General features: G+C 54.9%; 1 protein-coding gene across 1 annotated transcript; it reads right to left on the bottom strand.

Moving 5' to 3' along the window:
- Positions 1-282: 282 nt before the first annotated feature.
- Positions 283-10,083, bottom strand: ASL (argininosuccinate lyase). Its single transcript, XM_084880478.1, has 17 exons — positions 9,909-10,083; positions 9,679-9,733; positions 6,540-6,734; positions 6,066-6,149; positions 5,723-5,779; positions 5,475-5,572; positions 4,213-4,290; positions 3,998-4,075; positions 3,594-3,646; positions 2,810-2,872; positions 2,514-2,628; positions 2,311-2,395; positions 2,142-2,201; positions 1,840-1,923; positions 811-891; positions 581-687; positions 283-475 (listed from the first exon to the last, which is right to left on the bottom strand). The coding sequence occupies exons 2-17, from the start codon at positions 9,688-9,690 to the stop codon at positions 331-333; spliced, it is 1,395 nt and encodes a 464-aa protein (XP_084736604.1). The 5' UTR covers positions 9,691-9,733; positions 9,909-10,083; the 3' UTR covers positions 283-330.
- Between the last annotated feature and the right edge of the window lie 10,675 nt (positions 10,084-20,758).

Here is a 20,758-nt window from a genome sequence, read left to right as displayed (position 1 = left end):
GAGGAAGGAGATAGACAGGGACTGACTGGTGAACGAAGCCCGTCAGGTCCCAACAGGGCTCCAGAGAGGCCGGTCCTGCCGAGATACCCCGACAGGAGGTCACTGTGGTGCCCCTCTCCCCTGCCCCCCAGTGAAGGGAAGAGGGGACTGAGCAGGGCAGAGGCTCTGATGAGACGCCATGCCCACTGTGAATCGCCATCCTTGTCCAGTGTCTCCACCTCCTCGATGACCTCCACTGCCTCCCAACAGACCCCAGAGCGCCCCGGGGAGGGAGTCAGGCTCGGCAGGAGACAGGCGGCACTTTATTTGGGGGCGAGGTGGGTGGGGGGCCTAGGCCTGCTGTGCCCGCAGCAGCGCCCGCACCTGGCTGATCTGCCAGTCCACACTGGAGCGGGCGGTGCCGCCCAGGGCGGCATACTGCTCCACGCTGTGCCCGTAGTCCCACACCTGGCTCACGTCGCCCGCGAACAGGGGGCTGGGGAAGGAAGGAGATGGGCTAGCACTGCCCAGCCCCGCAGCCTCTGGGCTGGGGGGGGGGGGGGGGGGAGGGGAGACAGCTGGGGGAGGGGAGGGGCCGCACCTGATGGTCTGCAGCTCCTTCAGCGACAGCTGGTTCAGGGGGACCCCCTTGGTCTCCGCCATGAACACCGCTTTCCCAGAGGCCTCGTGGGCCTGGCGGAATGGCATCTGCGGGTCCGAGCGGAGGGCAGCACTGAGGCGGGCGTCCCGGCTCCCTGCCCTGCTGTGGGCACCCGTGCCTCCCTAACCACCCCTCCCCCGGGCCCCTCCAGCCCAGCCCTCCACACTCACCCCTTTGCGGACCAGGTAGTAGGCGAGGTCAGTGGCCAGCATGTCAGGGCTGAGAGCCTGCACCATGTTCTCACGGTGAATCTGGGGATGTGGGTGGGGAAGTGGTGAGTCTTGGGGGCCTGAAGCTGCCAGCTCCCAGCCTACCCCTCAGCCAGTAAGTCTCCCGCCCTGAGCAGAGCCACTCTTTCCCACCCTGCTGGCTCTCTCCGGCTCGAGCCGTCTTTTTGTAATTATGGGTAATTTTTAGGGGTGCTACAGGGGCTGCCGTTAGGTTTTCAGAGTCCTTGTCCTCAGTGCACACCAGAATCCCCTGCGGGATTTATTCCAAAGACAGACGCCGGGCCCATCCCCGGAGTCGGACCCTGTGTTACTGGAAGGAGGCCCAGCATCGCACTCTCCCAAGTTCCCAGGGGATGCTGACTGCGGGTCCCAGAGCCACCGCGTTAGACACACCCCAACTAGTTCGGGCGGACATGCTGCGCAGATGGGGATCTGGTTCAGCTAAGGGGGTGGGCGAAGACAGCTGCCAAACCAGGAACGGCCACGAGGGGGCTGTGGCTGAAGCCGGTGTTGGTGCACAGGGTCCCTTACACACGTTCCCAGCTGCTGCGTAATGGAATGTCCCATAGTGAAAAGGTCAGTGGTCAGCAAACTGCGGCTCGAGAGCCACATGCAGCTCTTTGGCCCCTTGAGTTTTTAGCAAAGGCCAGCTTAGGAGTACCCTCATTAGGTTAATAACAATGCACCTAACTATAGAGCTTAAGTTTTTAAAATTTGGCTCTCAAAAGAAATGTCAATCATTGTTCTGTTGATGCTTGGCTCTGTTGGCTAACGCGTTTGCCGACCCCTGGGCCAGGGGATGGGACTCCTTGAGTCTAACTATTTCCATGGTTTTGTCCCTCAAAGGCAGGGCCAGGCACTGCCCCCGCCCCCTGCCCCGGGGCTCCTGGACCGCCCACCGCAGCTCCTCTCATGTCCCCTCTGCCCGTCCCAGGGCTCAGGGGCCGGGAGAGGAGAGGCATGTCTCACCTGCAACGTGGAGATGACGCCCGTGGCCACCTGGAGGACGGCCCCCATGGTGTCCGACACCTCAAACACGGCTTCCTTGTCCTCCTGGGAGGGGGCGCATGGCAGGGGGTGAGGGCTCAGCTCCCCGTCCCTCACGGAGGCATCCCCACTCTTTCCACTGGGAGCCCTCAGCAGCCCACCCCCCACCCCGAGGGAGAGGAGAGCGCGCAGGGCGGTCAGGGTCGGGATGGAAGGGCCGGGGTCCAGAGAACCGGTCCGTGGCGTGTACGCAGAGGGGTCCCTCCGCCGCCGCCGCCTCACACCTGTAAGTCCTTGTTGTAGGTGCTCGGAAGTCCCTTGAGGGTCATCAGGAGCCCAGCACACTGAGGGCAGAGGGAGGGTCAGGAGGCTGGACCCCGGAGCCCGTCCTGCAAGCTTCCCAGGACCCCCTGGGTCAGCCGGAGGCCTCGCCCCGCTCCCCGCCCGTCTCACCCGTCCGAACACGCGGCCCGCCTTGCTGCGGATCAGCTCCAGGCTGTCGGGGTTTTTCTTCTGGGGCATCAGGCTGCTTCCAGTGCTGGGGACAGAGACGCTGGGCTGAGGGCGCTCCTCTGGCCCTGGCCGCCCTGCTGGCTGGGGCGCAGAGGGAGGAAGCCACGTGGGGGCAGAGCCGGGCTGCCGGCGTGCGGCCTCACCTGTAGGCGTCGGAGAGCTGCACGAAGCTGAACTCCTTGGTGCCGTAGAGGATGAGGTCCTCAGCCATCCTGCTGAGGTGGGTCATGCACAGCGAGGCCCAGAACAGGAACTCGGCTTGTGGGGGGAGACGGGGAGGGAAAGCAGGCTCTCGGGTCACCAGGCCTCCCTTGCTCTTCCCCCGCCTGGAGGGCTCCAGGGGCGCCATACGGGAGTGGGGGGCGGCCGGAGGGGACTGGGATGGGGGACAGGGGCGGTGCGCTGTGCAGGGGGTGGTGGGCTGGCCCCCAGGACTCACCCACAAAGTCTCGCTCACTGGTAGCATCCATGCTGTTGAGAGTGATGGCCCCGAATTTGAGTTCTGGACAAGGGGGAGAGGGGGAAGGCAGTGGGGCTGAGCTGTGGACCAGGACGGGCCTCCTCCACCCCGAACCAGGCTGCCCGGCCACCTCCCCTGTGAGAGCCCCACGTTTGGGCCCCAGCTGGGAGTGTCCCCCTGCCCCCACTGACCCGGGGGTCAGGGTGCAGGTTCAGGGTTAGGGTTCTGGGGGAGGCGGCACACAAATGAAAGAGACTAGAAAGTATTATTTTGTCGATATTGGGGGCCAGACGGAAGCTCAACTCAAGGGGGAGGTCTCGCCTTGCTCTGGCCTTGCTGTCCCTTTTATGGGATCCACCCAGGAATAGCCAGTCAGCAAGGATTTACGTAAGATGAAAGGATGGAGGTTGCTTTAGCTACCATTGTCTCAACCAGACAGTGGGTGGTTGGCTCTGACCTCTCAGACCTTCGAGGGTTCCTTGTCCACACTCTCTGCCAGTGAGGACAACGGGCGGCTCCCCCGTGGCCCCCATGAGGGAGGAGGAGTAGGGAGGGGCGGGGCGAGGGGAGGCCTCCTGTCCAGGCCCCAGAGGGAGGCAGGAGCCCTGCGAGCACCCAGGGCCAGGCCCCCTGCCACAGGCCTTCCCCTGCCTCTCTGACGTCAGCGCCCACAGATAACGGGTCCACCCAGGCCCCCGCCCTCTCTCTGCAAGGCCGGGGCAGAAGCTGACGGCGATCTCCCGAGGGCGGGCAGAGGGCTTACCTGTCCGGAGCAGCTCCCGGTCCACGCCCAGAGGATTGCCTGCAATGGCCCCACTGCAGGGGCAGGGGGGGTCAGAGTGACCGGGGCTCCCGGCAAGCAGGCCCTGGCACATACACACCCAGAGCAGCGCCCTGGCTGCCAGAGCCACGGCCAGTCAGCCTGGCGCCTGACACTTGTCCCCGTGCAGGGAACGGCAGGCTGGGGGTACCTGGCCGGCTCTCAGGGGCTTCTCCGGGAGCTCCGGCCCTGCTCTGGCTCACTTTCTAGCTTGGCTGTCCACCCCGCAGGGAGAACGGGGAGGCCAGGCCCCTGGGTCCTTGCCGGCTCCTCCCGTCAGTCCCCAGGGGCCACGCTCCCCATCAGGCACCCTGTCCCCACCCTCGGAGCACCAGGACCTCACTCACCTCCCCAGGGGCAGGACGTTGATCCGCTTCTGCACCTGCAGCAGCCTCTCGGAGTCCCTGGTCAGGGCCACGGCGTGGCTGCGGGAGGCCGGGCAGGGGAGGGTCAGGGCGGCCAGGGGGCCGCCCCGCCCTCCCACCCCTCCCTCCCCGCCCCTCCCTCCCCGCCCCTCCTGCCCCGCCCCGCCCTCCCGCCCCTCCCTCCCCGCCCCGCGCACCTCAGGATCCAGTGGCTCCAGCGGATGGGCTGAGCCCTCTGCAGGTGAGTGTAGCCTGGGAAGAGGATGTCGCGTTCCCTGTGGGGGGAGAGCGGGGGCAGGGGCCTGAGGGCCTGCAGGCCTGGCCCCTCCGGAGGGCGGCAGCAGGGCGGGTCTGCCAGGAGCTACCCACACGAGGGGTGGAGTGATCTCCCGGGGAGAAGTCGTTGTAAGGCACACGTGTCAAACACAAGGCCCGCGGGCCAAATCCAGCCCGCCAGGCCTTGCAATGTGGCCCGCACCGCGCTGTCATCACTGCACTCCGCTGTCAGTTTATGACATTGTCAGTTTATGACTGTTCAGTAAACCATTCGGCCCGCGATTTAGGCTGGATTTTAGATTTTGGCCCCTTCTCTGATTGAGTTCGACACCCCTATTGTAAGGGAACAGACCCAAGACCAAGCGTGGATCAGACCCTCAGCTCAGGGCTTTGCAGCTCACAGCACGGCGGGTGCCACCTGGCAGGGGGAGCCATGTCTGCGAGCGAGAAGCTCTCCCCAGGAGCCCAGAGGGCCGGGGGCACTTCTGAGCGGGCGGGGCAGGTGGATGGTGGTTCTGGTTTGCTTTTTTAGCAAACATTTCTGAGGTGATGGTTCACATACAGTTTTCTCATTTGAAGTGTACAGCCATCACCCCATCAATGTTAGAACCTGTCACTACCCCAACACAGAAGGCCGGCCCTCCTCAGCAGTCCCTCTTTAAGCCTCTGGCCCCCCCGGGTGATGGTGCCTGTGCCCGGGTGTGCCCCCAGGAGGTGTGGTCTGTGAAACGGGGGTCACAGGGGAAGAGGAGGGCTCAGCCTGGCCCTGACACCAAACAGGGGCTTCTCAGGGGCCCAGGCCTGGGGCTGAGGCCGGTGGGAGGCAGCCTGCGGCTCTGGCCCTGGCCAGCGTGCCGGGCAGGAATGGGGACGAGGGGCCCAGGTGGCTGGGGAGCGGCTGTCTGCCCCGGGCACGGCCAGCCCCCGCCCTCGGCTTCGGGGCATCTGCCCTGAGTGCTTTAGCTTCCTTACCTGCCGGGGGGTAAGGCACCTGCAAGAAACACCCCCTCCTGCTGCCCTTCTCATCAGTCCGGAGCTCTGGGACCCCCGGCACCCCAAGGCCTGGCTCCCCTCCCCGCTTCCCAGGGCCCCTGGGGCTGGCGTTCAAGCGGCCTGTCTCAGGGGAGCAGAGCCCTGGCTGCCCTCGTGCCCGCTCTGCCACCCGGCGTCCCCGGGGACTCACGCCTCTGCCCGGTCCACCATGGTCCTGATGAGCTCCCGCAGGAGGCCGGAGAGCGTGGAGCAGTTCTGCCGCATCCACAGCCGGAGGTCTGTGACCACCTGTGGGGGGAGGGGCGCTCAGGGAGACGGCGGACGGACGGACGGACGTGTGACTCCCCTGGGGAGCCAGGACAGCTGCTGAGCCCCAACTCTACCGTCGGAGCTCCCCGAGGCCGGGAAGCACAGGGCGGGGAGGAGGGCTGGCCGCACCTGGTCGTTCCGGCTTCGTCCGGTGTGCAGCTTCCCTGCGGTCTCACCAATGAGCTCCTAGGGGTGCAGGAGGCAGGGGTCAGGGTCTGCCCAAGCCCAGGGGGGTCCGCCCACGTGCCCTGGAGTCCTCCCTGCCCTGGAGTCCTCCCTCCCTGCCCCAGGGGCCCCGGTTCTGCCCCAAGTCTCTGCCCAAGTCTCTGCCCAGGCCTCCTGTTCTGAAGTCCCGCCCAAACTCTGCCACGGACGAAGTGAACAGAACTCTGGTGCTTACACTCCAAGAGGCCCAGGGCAAGGGGAGAGGCAGGCGGGGGCGGGGGGGAGGGGAGGGAGGACGGGCTCAGACCTTGAGGCGCCGCTCGTTGGCGGTGTGGATGTCCTCGTCGTTGGGGTTCAGCTTGAAGGTGCCCTGGGCCCACTCCTCCGCCACCTGTGGTCAGGGCAGCCACCCGGGGTCAGGCTGGCAGGCCCGGGCAGCCGGAGGGCCAGCCCTGCTCCCCCCTCACCCTGATCACCGGCTGTCCCTGGATTGGAGCCGAGTCCTGGCAGTGCTCCCCAGGGGGGGAGGGGAGGGCTGTGCAGCCCCCACCCACGGAGCCTCTCAGGCCCCTGCACCTTTGCCCTGAGCCAGGGGCCGCGGGGCATCGGGGATGGAGAGAGACAGGGAGCTCTGCGCAGGGGCAAAGGGCACCTCTCCAGGGGTGTAATCACCTCAAAGGGGTGTGAGGCTTAGGGTGACACTGCAGCCTGTGCTCGGGATTTCTGGGAGCCCGAGGCCACAGGAAGGGGCCCTCGGAAGGACCTCGGGCATGAGCAGTACCTTGTCCAGGCCCTGGAGGATCTTGTCCATCTCGGCCTTGGTGAGGAGGCCGGCCTTCTGCAGGCCCCGGCTGTAGGCCTTGCTGCCCTGCACGTCCACTTCCCACAGCTGCCGGTCGTAGGCGATGGACGCGTTGAACCTCTCCATGATGGGGTCCACGGCGCCCACGAACCGGCCGCCCCACAGCTTCCCGCTCTGGGGGGAGAGCAGCAGCAGTTACTCCCCCGCCCTCCAGCCCTCCCGGGCAGCGCCTCGCCCAACGGCCCTCGGGAGGGCTCAGTGTGATGGCAGTGGCAGCCGGCCAGCAGGGTTATTCTCGCTAGACAGGTAAGGAAACTGAGGCTCAGAGAGAGGCAGGCACGTGCCCACGGAGTGAGTGTGGGGCGGCGGCTGGACGGTGAGGTTAGGGCTCTTGCCACCACCTGGCACGGCTCCAGGGTGCAGGACCCCTGAGACCGCAGCGGGACTTCCGGGGCCTCTCCTGCCACCGACCAGGGGGGAATCCAGAGCCAGAATCCGCTCTGAGGCGCCAGTGATCATGACAGCAATCCTGGTAACACCTCCGTGTACCAGGCTCTGTTGTTGTAAATGCTGGGCACGCACTGGCAGCGACCCTCTGAAGCAGGCGCCGATCTATCCGGTACAGAGAGGGGGGAACTGAAGCACAGAGCAGCGATGTGTCTTTTGCCCTCGCCGGGGCTGGCAGAGCCGGGGCTGCAGGCCGGCAGCGTGAAGGCAGCCAGCCCGCCACACTCTGCACCTACGGTCCGCCAGGGCCTCTGCCGGCTCTGCTATTCAGAACTCCTGCGGCAAAGACAGGCACCGAGGGGCCCACCAGGCTCACGTCCGTCACCTGTGTCTCCCTCCCAGAGCTCCGGGCAGGACCTCCGGTCCCATCCCCGGAACTTCTTTGGAGAGCACCTCCGACATGACGCACCTGTCATCGCTGGCCTTCGGGAGGTCACGAGCTGCCCCTCTGCCCCCAGGAGCCAAGGGCAGAGAGGTGGGACAGAGGCATCTCTGTTTTGAAAGAGGGCATAGGCCAGGGCATGGGACAGGTGGGGGAGGGGTGCAGAACACGTTTGAAGCAGCCTGAGCAGCCCGAGTGCCAATGATGAAAAGGAGAGTGTGCCAAGGTGGAGGTGTGCATGGTACATCTCTGGCATCTTTCCCCTGGAGCGGGGTTTAAATGGCCACTGGGGACATGTCCCCCCCGTCCCTCTGCAATGTCTCGTACCTCTGCGAGCCAGCTGTCCGTGGGCACGTTATATAACCTCCCAGCCTCAGGATTGCCCCTCTATCGATTGGATAAAATTTGCCAAGTGCACACATAGCACGGTGCCTGCCTCTCAGGAGGGACGCAGTAAAGTCTAGGATTAGGGGTGTCGAACTCAATCAGAGAAGGGGCCAAAATCTAAAATCCAGCCTAAATCGCGGGCCGAATGGTTTACTGAACAGTCATAAACTGACAATGTCATAAACTGACAGCGGAGTGCAGTGATGACAGCGCGGTGCGGGCCACATTGCAAGGCCTGGCGGGCTGGATTTGGCCCGCGGGCCTTGTGTTTGACACATGTGGTCTAGGTGTTGCTAAGGGAGCAGCCGAGGGCTGCGTGGGCCAGGCTGTGCCTCGGCTTGGTTCCTGTGGGCGCCAGGGGGCCTCCGCCACGCTCAGGCCCAGGCGGGGAGCTGGCCCTCCGTGCCCAGCAGCCCTGGCCCCTTGCAGAAGCTGCCTCCGCCCTCCTCAGCCTTTGGAACTGGGCCCATCCCTTACCCTCTGCTGCCCCAGCAAACCTTGATCTCCACCAAAACATGGGGTCCCAGTCCTAACTGTTGGGGCCAGAGGGCCAGGGCCAGCCGGTAAGGATGGGGAGCCAGCCCGCCCCTCAGCCGGAGGCCTGGCACCACCTCTCCCAGCAGGTCCCTGACTCCCCGCCGGGTTGTTAGTAATAACAACTACTTAACAAGTGGGGCTGCAGCCAAACCAATTAGTCCAAACCCACAGGACGGCCTGGGGGCAAGCAGAGGTCACGTGGCACCCGGGTCTCCTGAAAGCAGCCTGTTCTGCTTTGGGGCCAAGCTCCCACCTCACCGGCAGGCTTAAAAGGACCCCAGGAAAATGCCAGAAGGAGGTGCCACAGCCTGGGCACCGGGAGAGCCCAGTTGGTGGGAGAGGGAAGCGCTAAGGCAGTGAACATCGGGGCCAGAGGATCCCGTTAGGGCCAGGGGCGGGGGCACTGGGCTGGGCTGAGCTGTTGCTGTGAGCACAGTCTGCCACCACGTGTTGAGCACCCCCTGCTCCCTGGCCCTGCCTAGGCATGCTGTGTGTGCTGTCACACCTCCTGTGAGGTGAGCACTGTCACTCCTGTTTTGTAAACGAGAAAAGAGGTTCAGGGAGGTGGAGGGACTGTTCAGAAACCAAGTCTGTTTGGTTTGGGCTCCAAAGTCCAGGCCCTGCCCCCAGCCCTCCACCGGGACCTCGAAGCTGGCATTCTTCTCCCATTTATTCAGATGCACAAACAGGCCCAGAGGAGGAAGTGATTTGCCAGCTAATGAGGGCCCGGAGGGGCTGAACCCCACACCTCCTGCTTCCCAGGTCCGATGACAGCAAGCAAACAGTCCCTTTTACCTGAAGGCTTCCAGGCCATGACCTCATAATCCAGTCCCTTCCTGAGGGAGGCAGACAACGACCAGTCCCCACATTTGCCAGACAAATCAACGAGGGCACAGAAAAGGAGCCTGTGCCTCAGACTCCTGCCGCTCTGGTCAGGAAGACAACCAGGAGTCCCCTGGCTCTAGGGCAGGGAGGAAGCTTGGGCACAGGGGCCACTGGGGCCACAGGGCAAGGTCCCCCACCTGCTGGCTCTTGCCACAGCCAGTCATGCGGATTCTGCTCCTGGGGGACAACTGCCTCGGCAGCAGGTGGGGTCAGGACCGCCTTCCCGGGCAGTGTGCTTTGGTGGGTTTGCCCCACAGGCTCTGGGGAGGGGCGCAGGGCTCTGAGAGCCAGAGAGGACCCTTCCCCGGACGGCGGCCGGGGCGGGGGCGGCGCCGGGAGACCCGCGCGCAGGTTGGCCCGCCGGGCGCCCCTCCCCCTCGCCCGGAGCCCTGCAGGACCGCGTCCCCGAGGGCCCCTCACCTCCGATGCCATGTTGGGTGGTTCCTGGTCTTCCGGGAGCCTCGATCCTCCGGGTCTGGAAGACAAGACGGGAGGGACAACCTCCTGAGCCCCGAGGCGGGTCCCGGGGAGGAGCTGCCCTGGGCTCCCGCACACACGTGGTGCTGGTGCGGCGGACGCGGGCCGCGCCTCGGTCCCGGCGTCCCCGCTCCCGCGCCCCGCCCGCCCCGCCCCGGCCGCCACGCACTCACCCGCCGGCCGCGCCGTCTGCGCCGCCCGCCAGCCCGCGGGGCTTTTCTGCGGAGCCCGCGTCAGCGCCACCGGCCTGTCCCCGCCTCCGCGGCGGTGGCACCAATCCCCGCCGCACCGCGCTGGGCGGGGCGGGCTCAGCCCGGCCTCGGCGCGGCCCCGGGTGCGGGGAGGGGACGGTGCTCCAGGCCCTGCAGACCGGAGCTGGGTTGGAGGAGGAGATGCGGGCAGGGCAAGATACATACAATGTGAAATGGCATGCCGATCGTTTATTCATTCAACAAACACGCTCTAGGACAGCGTTAGACACGGAAGAAAGAGCAAAGCGCATCAGAAAGGACGCCTGCCTCAAGGAGCTAATTTAGCAAAGCGCGGGCCAAGGTGTGCGGAGGGTGGGGGCATGTCGCAAGCCACAGGGGATGGCTCCTCGGCGTGATGAACTAATTATTCAGCAAAAGTAACGGGCTGGTTTCTAAGGGGTAGCCCGGACTCCTCCTGGAAGGGCTTCTAGTGGAGATGGCCCCTGAGTTGGGTTTTGGAAGATGAGAGGGAGGTAGCTCAGTGGAGATTAGAACATTCCCTGCAGAGGGAGCAGCCTGAGCCAAGGCCTGGAGGCCAGACCGAGAATGGCCGGTGTGGAGAACAGGAAACCATCGGAGTGGATGCATGGGGGTGGGGAGGAGAGGTGGAAAGTAAGGTGGGGCAAGATTGTGAAGGGCTTTGAATTCAAGGGAGAGAGTTTGGTCTTGGATGCCTTGTGGATTGAAGGTTTTTAGCTCTCTCAGGAGTGGACCAGGAGTGGACTTCCAGTAATGTGCTGGGCTTTTAAAAATATATTTTATTGACTTTTTACAGAGAGGAAGGGAGAGAGTTAGAAACATCCATCAGCTACCTCCTACTGGGGATGTGCCCGCAACCAACGTACATGCCCTTGACAGAAATTGAACCTGGGACCTTTCAGTCCACAGACTGACGCTCTATTCACTGAGCCAAACCGGTTTTGGCTTCAAGCTTTCTTAAATGCTCTTTTCTATGCCTGGAAGCCCTTCCCTCACTGTCTGTCTTGCTACCTCCCATTCATCCCTCAGTGTTCTAGCCTCGCATCATCAATGTCAGGGAGACTCTCAGCCGATCCAGGTGGATGCAGGGTCCATGTGCTCCCGGGGGGATCCTGATCATAGGAGCATCTGGCAGTCTTTCCCTGAGCTGGGAGCGCTGTAGTGTGGCTTCTGTGTCTTCTCCCCAGGCAGGCCTGAGCTCCTTGGAAGCCAGTTCTCACCCATCTTGCCTCTCTGACCCCAGCAGGCCACTAGGTGGACAGGAAAGCCCCCGAGGAAGCCACGTGGCCCTGAAAACTGAGAGAGCAGGTGGCAAGTCCCTAGGATCTACCTGCTAGTGTCTGAGGCCGGACATCCCTTCCTGGGAGGCCAAATGTGAAAGCCAGTGCCACTCTGCAAAAAGAGGTCACATTCCTGAATATCCAGCAACATGCAGGAGCCAAACCTCTCCGCAAATGAACTGAAGCTGGAAAGGGAGTTGGGAAAAATGTTTGAGGGCAGGGCCGTGACCACGATACCTAACGTGGGTAACTCATCAGGTTCCAGATTCTGTACTAAAGACTTCACATGGTCGAAACCGGTTTGGCTCAGTGGTAGAGCGTCTGTCTGCGGACTGAAAGGTCCCAGGTTCGATTCCGGTCAAGGGCATGTACCTTGGTTGCTGGCACATCCCCAGTGGAGGGTGTGCAAGAGGCAGCTGGTCGATGTTTCTCTCTCATCAACATTTCTGGCTCTCTATCCGTCTCTCCTCCTCTCTGTAAAAAATCAATAAAATATATTAAAAAAAAAAAAAAGATTTCACATGATTGCCCGACCTGGTCTGGCTCAGTGAATAGAGCATCGGCCTGCGGACTCAAGGGTCCCAGGTTCGATTACAGTTAAGAGCATGTACCTTGGTTGTGGGCACATGTCCAGTGGGGGGTGTGCAGGAGACAGCTGATTGATATTTCTCTCTCATTTATGCATGAGACTTTTAAAAATCCTTTAAAATTTAAATACAAATAACTATTTTATTTATTTATTTCTTTAATATATTTTATTGACTTTTTACAGAGAGGAAGAGAGAGGGATAGAGTTAGAAACATCGATGAGAAAGAATCATTGATCAGCTGCCTCTTGCACACCCCCTACTGGGAATGTGCCCACAACCAAGGTACATGCCCTTGACTGGAATCGAACCCTGGACCTTTCAGTCCGCAGGCCACCACTCTATCTACTGAGCCAAACCGGTTTTGGCTACAAATAACTATTTTAAAATAATACCAATATATTATTAGTTTTATAACAAGTGGAGAGGGATGCCAATGCAATTATACTGTTGTAAGGTTCTTATATTATACTAGTACATGAAGAGGTATAATTTTAATTCAGGGAACATTGGAATGAGTTAGGAATTTATATTGTAATTCTTAGAGCAACCACCAAAAAAAATGTGGATATAAAAATCCAAGATAGGGGATAAAATGGGCTTTTAAAATGTCCTCAATCCAGAAGAAGTCAGAAATAAATGACACAAGTACAGATAGAAAAAAATAACCAGATGATAGACAAACAACTACAGTTGACCTTTGAACGATATGGAGATTAGGGGCACCGAACCCCACACAGTTGAAAACCCATGTATAGTTTTTGACGCCCCAAAACTTAAATTGCTATTGACTGGGAGCCTTACTGATAACATAAACAGTCAATTAACACATACTTTGCATGTTATATGTCATAATATTTAGAGAACATGCCACCCAACAACTGCAAAATAAATTATTGTTGCCCTTTGCAAGCAAAGATAATGATAATCATTTTGTATTTTAAAATGACCCATAAAAATAAATTACAGTATAAGTATATACCACAGAATATAACTCAGCAGTAGAAAGAAATGAACAGTTTATACATGCTACAACTTGGCTGAATCTCTAGGAAATTTTATGCTTTGTGGAAAAAAAAAAAAAAAAAAAGCCGATCCCAAAGGAATACATCAATACAAATTGATTCTACTAATATGACATTTTTGAAATGACAACCTTTTAGAGATGGAGGACAGAATAGTGGTTGCCAGGGATTAGGAATGGGAGGGTAGTTATTATAAAGAAACATGCATGTACAAGTCTTTCTATGGACATATGTTTTCATTTCTCTTGGGTAACTACCTAGGAGTAGAATGGTTAGATCATATGTTTAACTTTTTATGTCAGTGGTCAGCAAACTCATTAGTCAACAGAGCCAAATATCAAAGTACAACAATTGAAATTTCTGTTGAGAGCCAAATTTTTTAAACTTCTAACGCCACTTCTTCAAAATAGACTCACCCAGGCCGTGGTATTTTGTGGAAGAGCCACACTCACGGGGCCAAAGAGCCGAATGTGGCTCTTGAGCTGCAGTTTGCCGACCACAGTTTTAGGACATTAACAAATAGTATTACAAAGTGGTACAATTTTACTTTTCCCACCAGTAGTATATGAGTTCCAGTTCTGTCCATCCTTGTCAACACTTAGACGGGTCAGTCTTTTTAACTTATTCACTCTGATAGGTGCATTATGGCATCTCATTATCATTTTAATTTGCATTTCCCTAGTGACTAATGCTGAGCATTTTCCCATGTGGTTATTTGCCATCCATATGCCTTTTTTAGTGAAGTGTCTGTTCAAACCTTTTGCCCTTTTAAAATTGGGTTGTTTGCTTATTGTTGTGTTTTAAGAGTTCTTTTTTAAAAATATATTTTTATTGATTTCAGAGAGAAAGGGAGAGGGAGAGAGAGAAAAACATCAATGATGAGAGAGAATCATCGATCGGCCACTCCTGCATGCCCCCAGTGGGGATCAAGCCCAAAGCTCAGGCATGTGCCCTAACTGGGAATCTAACCGTGACCTCCTGGTACATAGGTGGATGCTCAACCACTGAGTCATGCCAGCCAGGCATGGTTGCTTCTTGTATGTGCCCTGATAGGGATGGAACCTTGGCATATCCAGACAATGCTCTAACCAACTAAGCTCTGTGGCCAGGTCTCACTTGTAACATTTTATTTATTTACTAGAGGCCCGATGATAAATTTGTGCAAGGGCCTTGGCCCCGGCCCCTCCCACTGCTGTGGCTTTGTCCAGAAGGATGTCCAATCTAATTAGCATATTATGCTTTTGTTATTATAGATTTATCCATTGAGTTTTAGAGAGAGAGTGGAAGAGAAGGAGGGAGGGGGCAGAGAGAAGGAGAGAAATACCCTAGGATATTTTCCCATTGAGAGTGGTAAGGAGGTGGGGAGGGGAGAGAGAGAGGAGAAAGAGAGAAACATCGATGTGAGAGAGACACATTAACTGTTTGTCTCCCATTTGTGCCTGGATACAGGCTAGGGATCAAACTTGCAACCTAGGTAGTGCCCTTCACTGATAATCATACAATGAGGGCCTATGCTGTAACCACTGAGCCATGCTGGCCAGGGATGTCTGTTTTATTTTTCAATGTCTTCCAAATAATGAGAAGACTGAAATAATACAATAAGTACTTGTTAAATGGAAAAAAAAAATGAATCAATGAGCAAAAAGACCTAGTTTGCATGATTTGTCCTGAGAATTTGAGTTAATAATGCATATATAAAATTTCAAGATGGTCTGGCAGCTACATAATCAGCCTCCTTGAGTGTCCTGCCATTGCCATTGTTGAACAGAACACATGTGCGCTCAGGAAAAGGGGGAGACGGAGGGAAGGAAGAGGCTCTCACCTGATTATCCCTCCCGAGCACCATCCTGGGAAACCCCAGGCTCTGGCGCCTGCCTGAGGAAAGGAGAAACAGTGAAGGAAGACATGTAGAGGTAGGCTGAGGTGTCTTCTCTATGTCAGTAGGACAATCCATAAAATGACGATGATAGAGATATCACTGATGAGAGATAATCATCGATCAGCTGCCTCCTGCATGCCTTCTACTGGGGACTGAGCCCACAACCTGGACATGCTTGGCCCGAATGGAACCTGGGACCCTTCGATCTGCAGGCCGATGCTTTGTCCACTGAGCCAAACCGCCAAGGGCCCTATTCACAATTCCAACAACAATTCCTTGAGCTCTAACTGTGCCAGGCACTATGCCAAACATCTTATATAGGAGGTGATTATCTCCTTAAATCCTCACAACTACCCCTTGTGGTCATTACTACAATTGCTCCCATTCTACTGATGAGAATACTGAGTCTGGGAGAGATCAGGTGACGTGCCTAACAACACCCAGCTGGAAAGTGACCAAACTGGGAATTGAACCCCAGCAGTCTGGCCACAAAACCATCATTCTGTGCAGAGCAGCAATAACACCCATGTTTATCAGAAATTAATTACCTGAGGGTTCAAGTTAAGAACAACTGGCCAATATGATCCTTATTGACTCTCCCATGACAATCAACTGTCCTTCCAGTCATTGTGGCGAAAACGAAAGTTGGCCGAAACCGGTTTGGCTCAGTGGATAGAGAGTCTGTCTGTGGACTGAAAGGTCCCAGGTTCAATTCTGGCCAAGGACATGTACATTGGTTGTGGGCACATCCCCGGTAGGGGGTGTGCAGGAGTCAGCTGGTCGATGTTTCTCTCTCATCAACGTTTCTAGCTTTCTATCCCTCTCTCTTCCTCTCTGTGGAAAATCAATAAAATATATTTAAAAAAAGAAAAGGAAAAAGAAAGAAAACAAAAGTTGGACAATGAATCTTGAGGCCTGGGGGCTGCCGTATTCTTCAAATGCTGAATTAGGATCGACCCTACATGGTGTTGAGAGTGCAGAACCTGAATGAATGCCGCAGAGGATGGCAAGAGCCCCATCCAGTGCGTGATTAATGGAGACAGCTGGTGACAGCGTGGGCAGTGGCCTCACCACGGGCAGCACTTGGGAAGGGCTCATGCAGCAGTTACCACACTAGCATGTGTTTCACGACAGACTCTGAGAGCCAGAGGAGCCAGGGGCTGAACCTCAGCCCCTTCACTCTGTGGGTGTGATCTCAGGTAAGTGATGTAACCTTTGGGGGCTCATTAAAAAGAGGATAGTGTGCTGGGCATTGAGTGAAGAAGTTGTCTATGTACTATGTCTGATTTATACTAAGTAGTCAATAAATGGTTGTTGCTATTATTAATAAATAAAACCCTAGTGGACTAGGATATGCCGGTTTGAAATAATTAGAACTAGTATTTATTCGGTGCTTTTAATTTGGGATGGATCATTCTGGGGGGTGAACGGGTTCAGCTAAGAGGTTCTGGCAGAAGGTTTGTCATGCAGTTGTAGTTAAGCACTGGCGAGGGCTGGGTCATTTCAAAGGCCGCCTTTGTCACGTGTCTATGAGGCTGAGCAGTACAGTCTGCATGAAACAAAGGATTTGCATGGGAGTATCTGTCTCCTCTTGCTGCTGTAACAAATTATAACACAAAACCCCACAAATTTATTATCTCAGAATTCTCTGTGTTAGTAGTCCTACATGGCTTTTCCTGGGAGAAAATCAAGGTGTTGGCAGGACTGCAGTCCCTTCTGGAGGCTCCAGTGGATAATTCATTTATCTGTCTTTTCTGGTTTCTGGATGCCACCTATATTCCTTGGCTCACGGCCCCCTTCCTCCATCTGGTGACACAGTATCTTTCCGAACATTCCTTCACAGTCACACGTGACTGAAACCAGCTGGGAAAGATTTTCCTCTCGTAAGGACCCATGTGATGGGATTGGGCCCGTCCAAATGCCACAGGAAAACCTCCCCATCTCAAGGTTCGTAACTTTAATCACATCTGCAGAATTTAGGGTGTGGACGTCTTTGAAGAACCATTATTCTGCTTATCACATGGAGAGACTCCAGGAAAATGCTCCTGAATGGGGCTGGCCACTCTCCCTCCATCCCCAACAACCTCCCCCCCCCCCTCGCCCCCCCAGCCTGCACTGCCAGGGAACACATTGTCTTACTAACTGGAAGCCTCTACATTAACTCATGTCAACTGTTCTGAGGTAAGGGTGGGTAATCAAGGACTCCATGATTTTCCCAAGAAGATGGATAGTACATCTGCAATGAGATCTAGATGAAATGATATGCACACATCACCTTATACTTAGAGCTTTCTTTATTAAAAATCTTATTTCCTTGCTTTAGATACATAGGAGAATAATAGTTAACATTCCCCCCTCCGTGCTTCCCACTTGCCAAGTGTGATTCTAAGCACAACAACTCTATATTGTTTTATAGGGGAATTAACCGAGGCACAGAAAGGTTGTTAAACTTGCCTGAGGCCACACGGCTAGCGAGTGATAGAGCCAGCATTTAACTCGGGTGTCTGGCTCAGAACCCACACCTGTCACCACAACACTTGGCTGCCTCATTCCTGTGTGTCCCAGGAATATAACCCATAAGTAGATGTCACCAAGGGTCTACAATTCCTGCTCCTGGGGTGATAAAAAAGGGATCACAACCCCTGCTCAGTAGTGTGGCATGCTTTCACGTAATATGAAACAAAGGATTTGCATGGGAGTATCTGTTTCCTGTTGCTGCTGTAACAAATTATAACACAAAGCCCCACAAATTTATAATCTCACAATTCCCTAGTCCTACATGGCTTTTACTGGGATAAAATCAAGCTATTGGCAGAGCTGCAGTCCTTTCTGGAGGTTCCCTTGCTGGTGTTTCCTTCCAGGCCTTGATCATAGGCACACTTTCTGTGTCCATCCTCATTTTCAGCTTGGAGGTCCAGCTGAAGCAATGGGTGATGCCTGTTCTCAGCTGAGGGCTGTCCAGGATTCATCTGCCTCAGAAGTGTGAAAACTTTGGCCTCTCTCCTCTGAAATTTCCACCTGGGTACATCCAAATAACCGAGGAAGGGTGTAGTGCAAAAAAAAAGGGAGGTATCCCTAATGTTGGCGGGTCCTGAAACCGGGAGAGGTAAAGTTGGGGTGGTGCTGGTGCACATGGTGTTGGAGTTGGCCAGAGAAGAGTGAGAACCCTGGCTCTGCCACTTCCCAAATCCTCTCTGTGAAATGGGCTGATCTTTTTAATTGATTTCAGAGGGGAAGGGAGAGGGAAAGAGAGATAGGAACATCAATGATGAGAGATTGAGCCTGCAACCCGTGCATGTGCCCTAGACTGGAATCAAACCCAGGATCCTTCTGTCCGTGGGCCAGCACTCTATTCACTGAGCCAAACTGCCTAGGTCTGATCATAGTTCCTTTAGCTTCAAAAACTCTCGAAAGAAGTAAATGAGACTGGTAGTGCTGTGCCTGGCACACATCCTCATGGGAACTTTGTGAGAATTAAATGAGTACACACATGTGAAAAGCTAACCACCAAATAAGTCTTATTCTTCTAGCCTCTTCCTGGGTGACTTAACTTTAAGAACTTTATTTCTACTTCAAGAGCGCTATCTGCTGATTTTCTTCCGAGTCCTGGCCCTAATGGCTTCAGCGTACAACAGGACTTTCCACTTGGAAGACTTAGAAGGTTTGCTCATGTTCTGGGCTTTTGTGGATATTTGATAGCTCTGCCTAAAAAGCCAGCTGTTATTGGGGGGACGGGGGGAGCCTTTTACTTGGTTTGTGTGCTTTGGGTGGCAAAGAATAGAGACTCATTAGGCAGCCTCAGGTTAGAAAAGCTGCAGGAGGCCCGGAATGGGGCCAGGCCAGGCTGGAGTTTCAGCTTTGTTGGCTGGGTTCTCTTTCCTGCAGGCTCTTGGGCAGCCTTCCCCTGGGAGCAGGCCTCACTCCTGACTACTCAGCTGCCCCAGGGGATAAGTTGGGTGACTGCATATGGTCCCAAGGTCTTAGGGTGGCTTCCCTTGGAGCACCTGGAGCTCAGCCATTCGATGGTGGGCCCTCAGCGGCAGGAGCCTCTCTTCCGCGGAAGCTCCTTCCGGAAGCATTGGCTTTGTGTGCTCCTCCCCGCACCAGCTCAAACACCCTGGGCTTGGCGACGCCTCTCCACCTCATTAGTCATTTCCCTTTTGCTCCATCGCGTCCAAACACAACATATTGTAGTTGTTGATGTCCAGAGCTGGTTCTCCAACTCAGCTATCCGCTAGCCAGGCAGGGAGTATTATTCACATTCGTATCACCGCCACCGAATGAGCCGTCGTCGCTACGATTGCTGAGTGAATGGCACATGAGCATCTTCAGCACTTCTTGGTGGGGGTCATTCTCCTCCCGAGAGGTACAGGGGACTCTCCACAGGGTCCTCTCTCATGGATGTTCCTTTCTCTTTATCTCCTCTCCTTTATTTTCTAAAAATCAATAAAAATATTTAAAAAAGTAAATGAATAATATTTTTAAAAAATATATATTTTATTGATTTTGTACAGAGAGGAAGTGAGAGAGATAGAGAGTTAGAAACATCAATGAGAGAGAGTCATCGATCAGCCGCTTCTTGCACACCCCCTACTGGGGATATGCCCGCAACCAAGGTACATGGCCTAGATCGGAATCAAACCCGGGACCTTTCAGTCCCCAAGCCGATGCTCTATCCATTGAGCCAAACCGGTTTCGGCATGAATAATATTTTTTATAATTAAAAATAACATGGGCTTTGAAAAACATTTTTAAAATTCTGAATGTGTAGAGTTAAATATTAAATTTCGCTTACTTCTTTTCTAATCCAATACACATAGGCGAACACCAGTAAAATTTTAAAAATATTTTTATTGACATATAATTCAGATATTATACAATTCACCCATTTAAAATGTACAGTTCAGTGTTTTTCAGTATATTCCTAGGGATATGCAACCATTACTACAACCTAATTTTAGGACATTTTTGTTTCCCCAAAAGAAACTCTTATCAACTGTCACTTCCCATCACCATCTCTCTCCCAGCCCTAAGCAACCACTGATTATCTTCCTGTCTCTAGAGATTTGCCTATTCTTTGACATTTCATATAAGTTAATTATATAATATGTGGTCTTTTGTGTCTGGCTTCTTTCACTTAGCATGTTTTTGAGGGTCATTCATGTTGTAGTATGTATCAGTACTCCCTTTTTATTGGTAAACTAGAAGCCCAGTGCACAGATTCGTGCACTGGTCAGGGGTGTGGCCTGCAGGGATTGGCCTGTTGTGGGAGTGCCACTCATCCTGGTCAGCCTAGTGGCGCTCCCACTGTGGGAGCACACTGACCACCAGGGGGCAGCTCCTGCATTGAACGTCTGCCCCCTGCTGGTTAGTGTGTATCATAGCGATTGGTCATCCAGTCATTCTGGTTGCTCTGCTGTTGGGTTGCTAGGCTTTTATATCTATAGATAGCATTCTACTATATTAATAAAGCACATTTTAAAAATCCAATCACCTGTCACTATTAACAGTTTAATACAACTCACATATTTTTTTTCAGATTGGGTTTGAATCCCTGCTGAACAAGTTCCTAGATGAGTGACCTTAGGTAAATCATAATCTTTTAAAATATATATATTTTTATTGATTACAGAGTGGAAAGGAAAAGAAGAGAGAGAAAAAAACATCAATGATGAGAGAATCATTGATTGGCTGCCTCCTGCACATCGCCTATTGGGGATCATGCAACCTGGGCATATGCTCTTGTCTGGAATAGAATCTGGGACCCTTCAGGCTGCAGGCCAATGCTGTATCCACTGAGTCAAACCAGTTAGAGCAAAAATCATAACCTAAGTCTTCCTCTGTTTCCTCAATAGTAAATTTTGAATAACAATGGAATTTACCTCATATAATGTCAAAATTGTATTGTCACAGTAATTAATATTTGTTGAGCACTTAACTATATACTAGGCATGTTGTAAGGATTACCTAATAGCTCTGATTTTCAGATTAGGGAATTGAGATTAGGAGAGGTTAAGCAATC

The sequence above is a fragment of the Pipistrellus hanaki genome (assembly GCF_964339955.1).
Source record: "Pipistrellus hanaki genome assembly, chromosome: 4".
Classification (NCBI taxonomy): domain Eukaryota; kingdom Metazoa; phylum Chordata; class Mammalia; order Chiroptera; family Vespertilionidae; genus Pipistrellus; species Pipistrellus hanaki.
This window is presented reverse-complemented; position numbering and strand designations above follow the sequence as displayed.

Excerpts from the sequence above, each read along its gene's own strand:
- ASL (XM_084880478.1), bottom strand. Across the intron at positions 4,076-4,212 it reads TGGAGCCACTGGATCCTGAG|CCACGCCGTGGCCCTGACCA; the intron begins GTGCGCGGGGCG and ends GGCCTCCCGCAG. Across the intron at positions 2,629-2,809 it reads CAGTGAGCGAGACTTTGTGG|CCGAGTTCCTGTTCTGGGCC; the intron begins GTGAGTCCTGGG and ends TCCCCCCACAAG.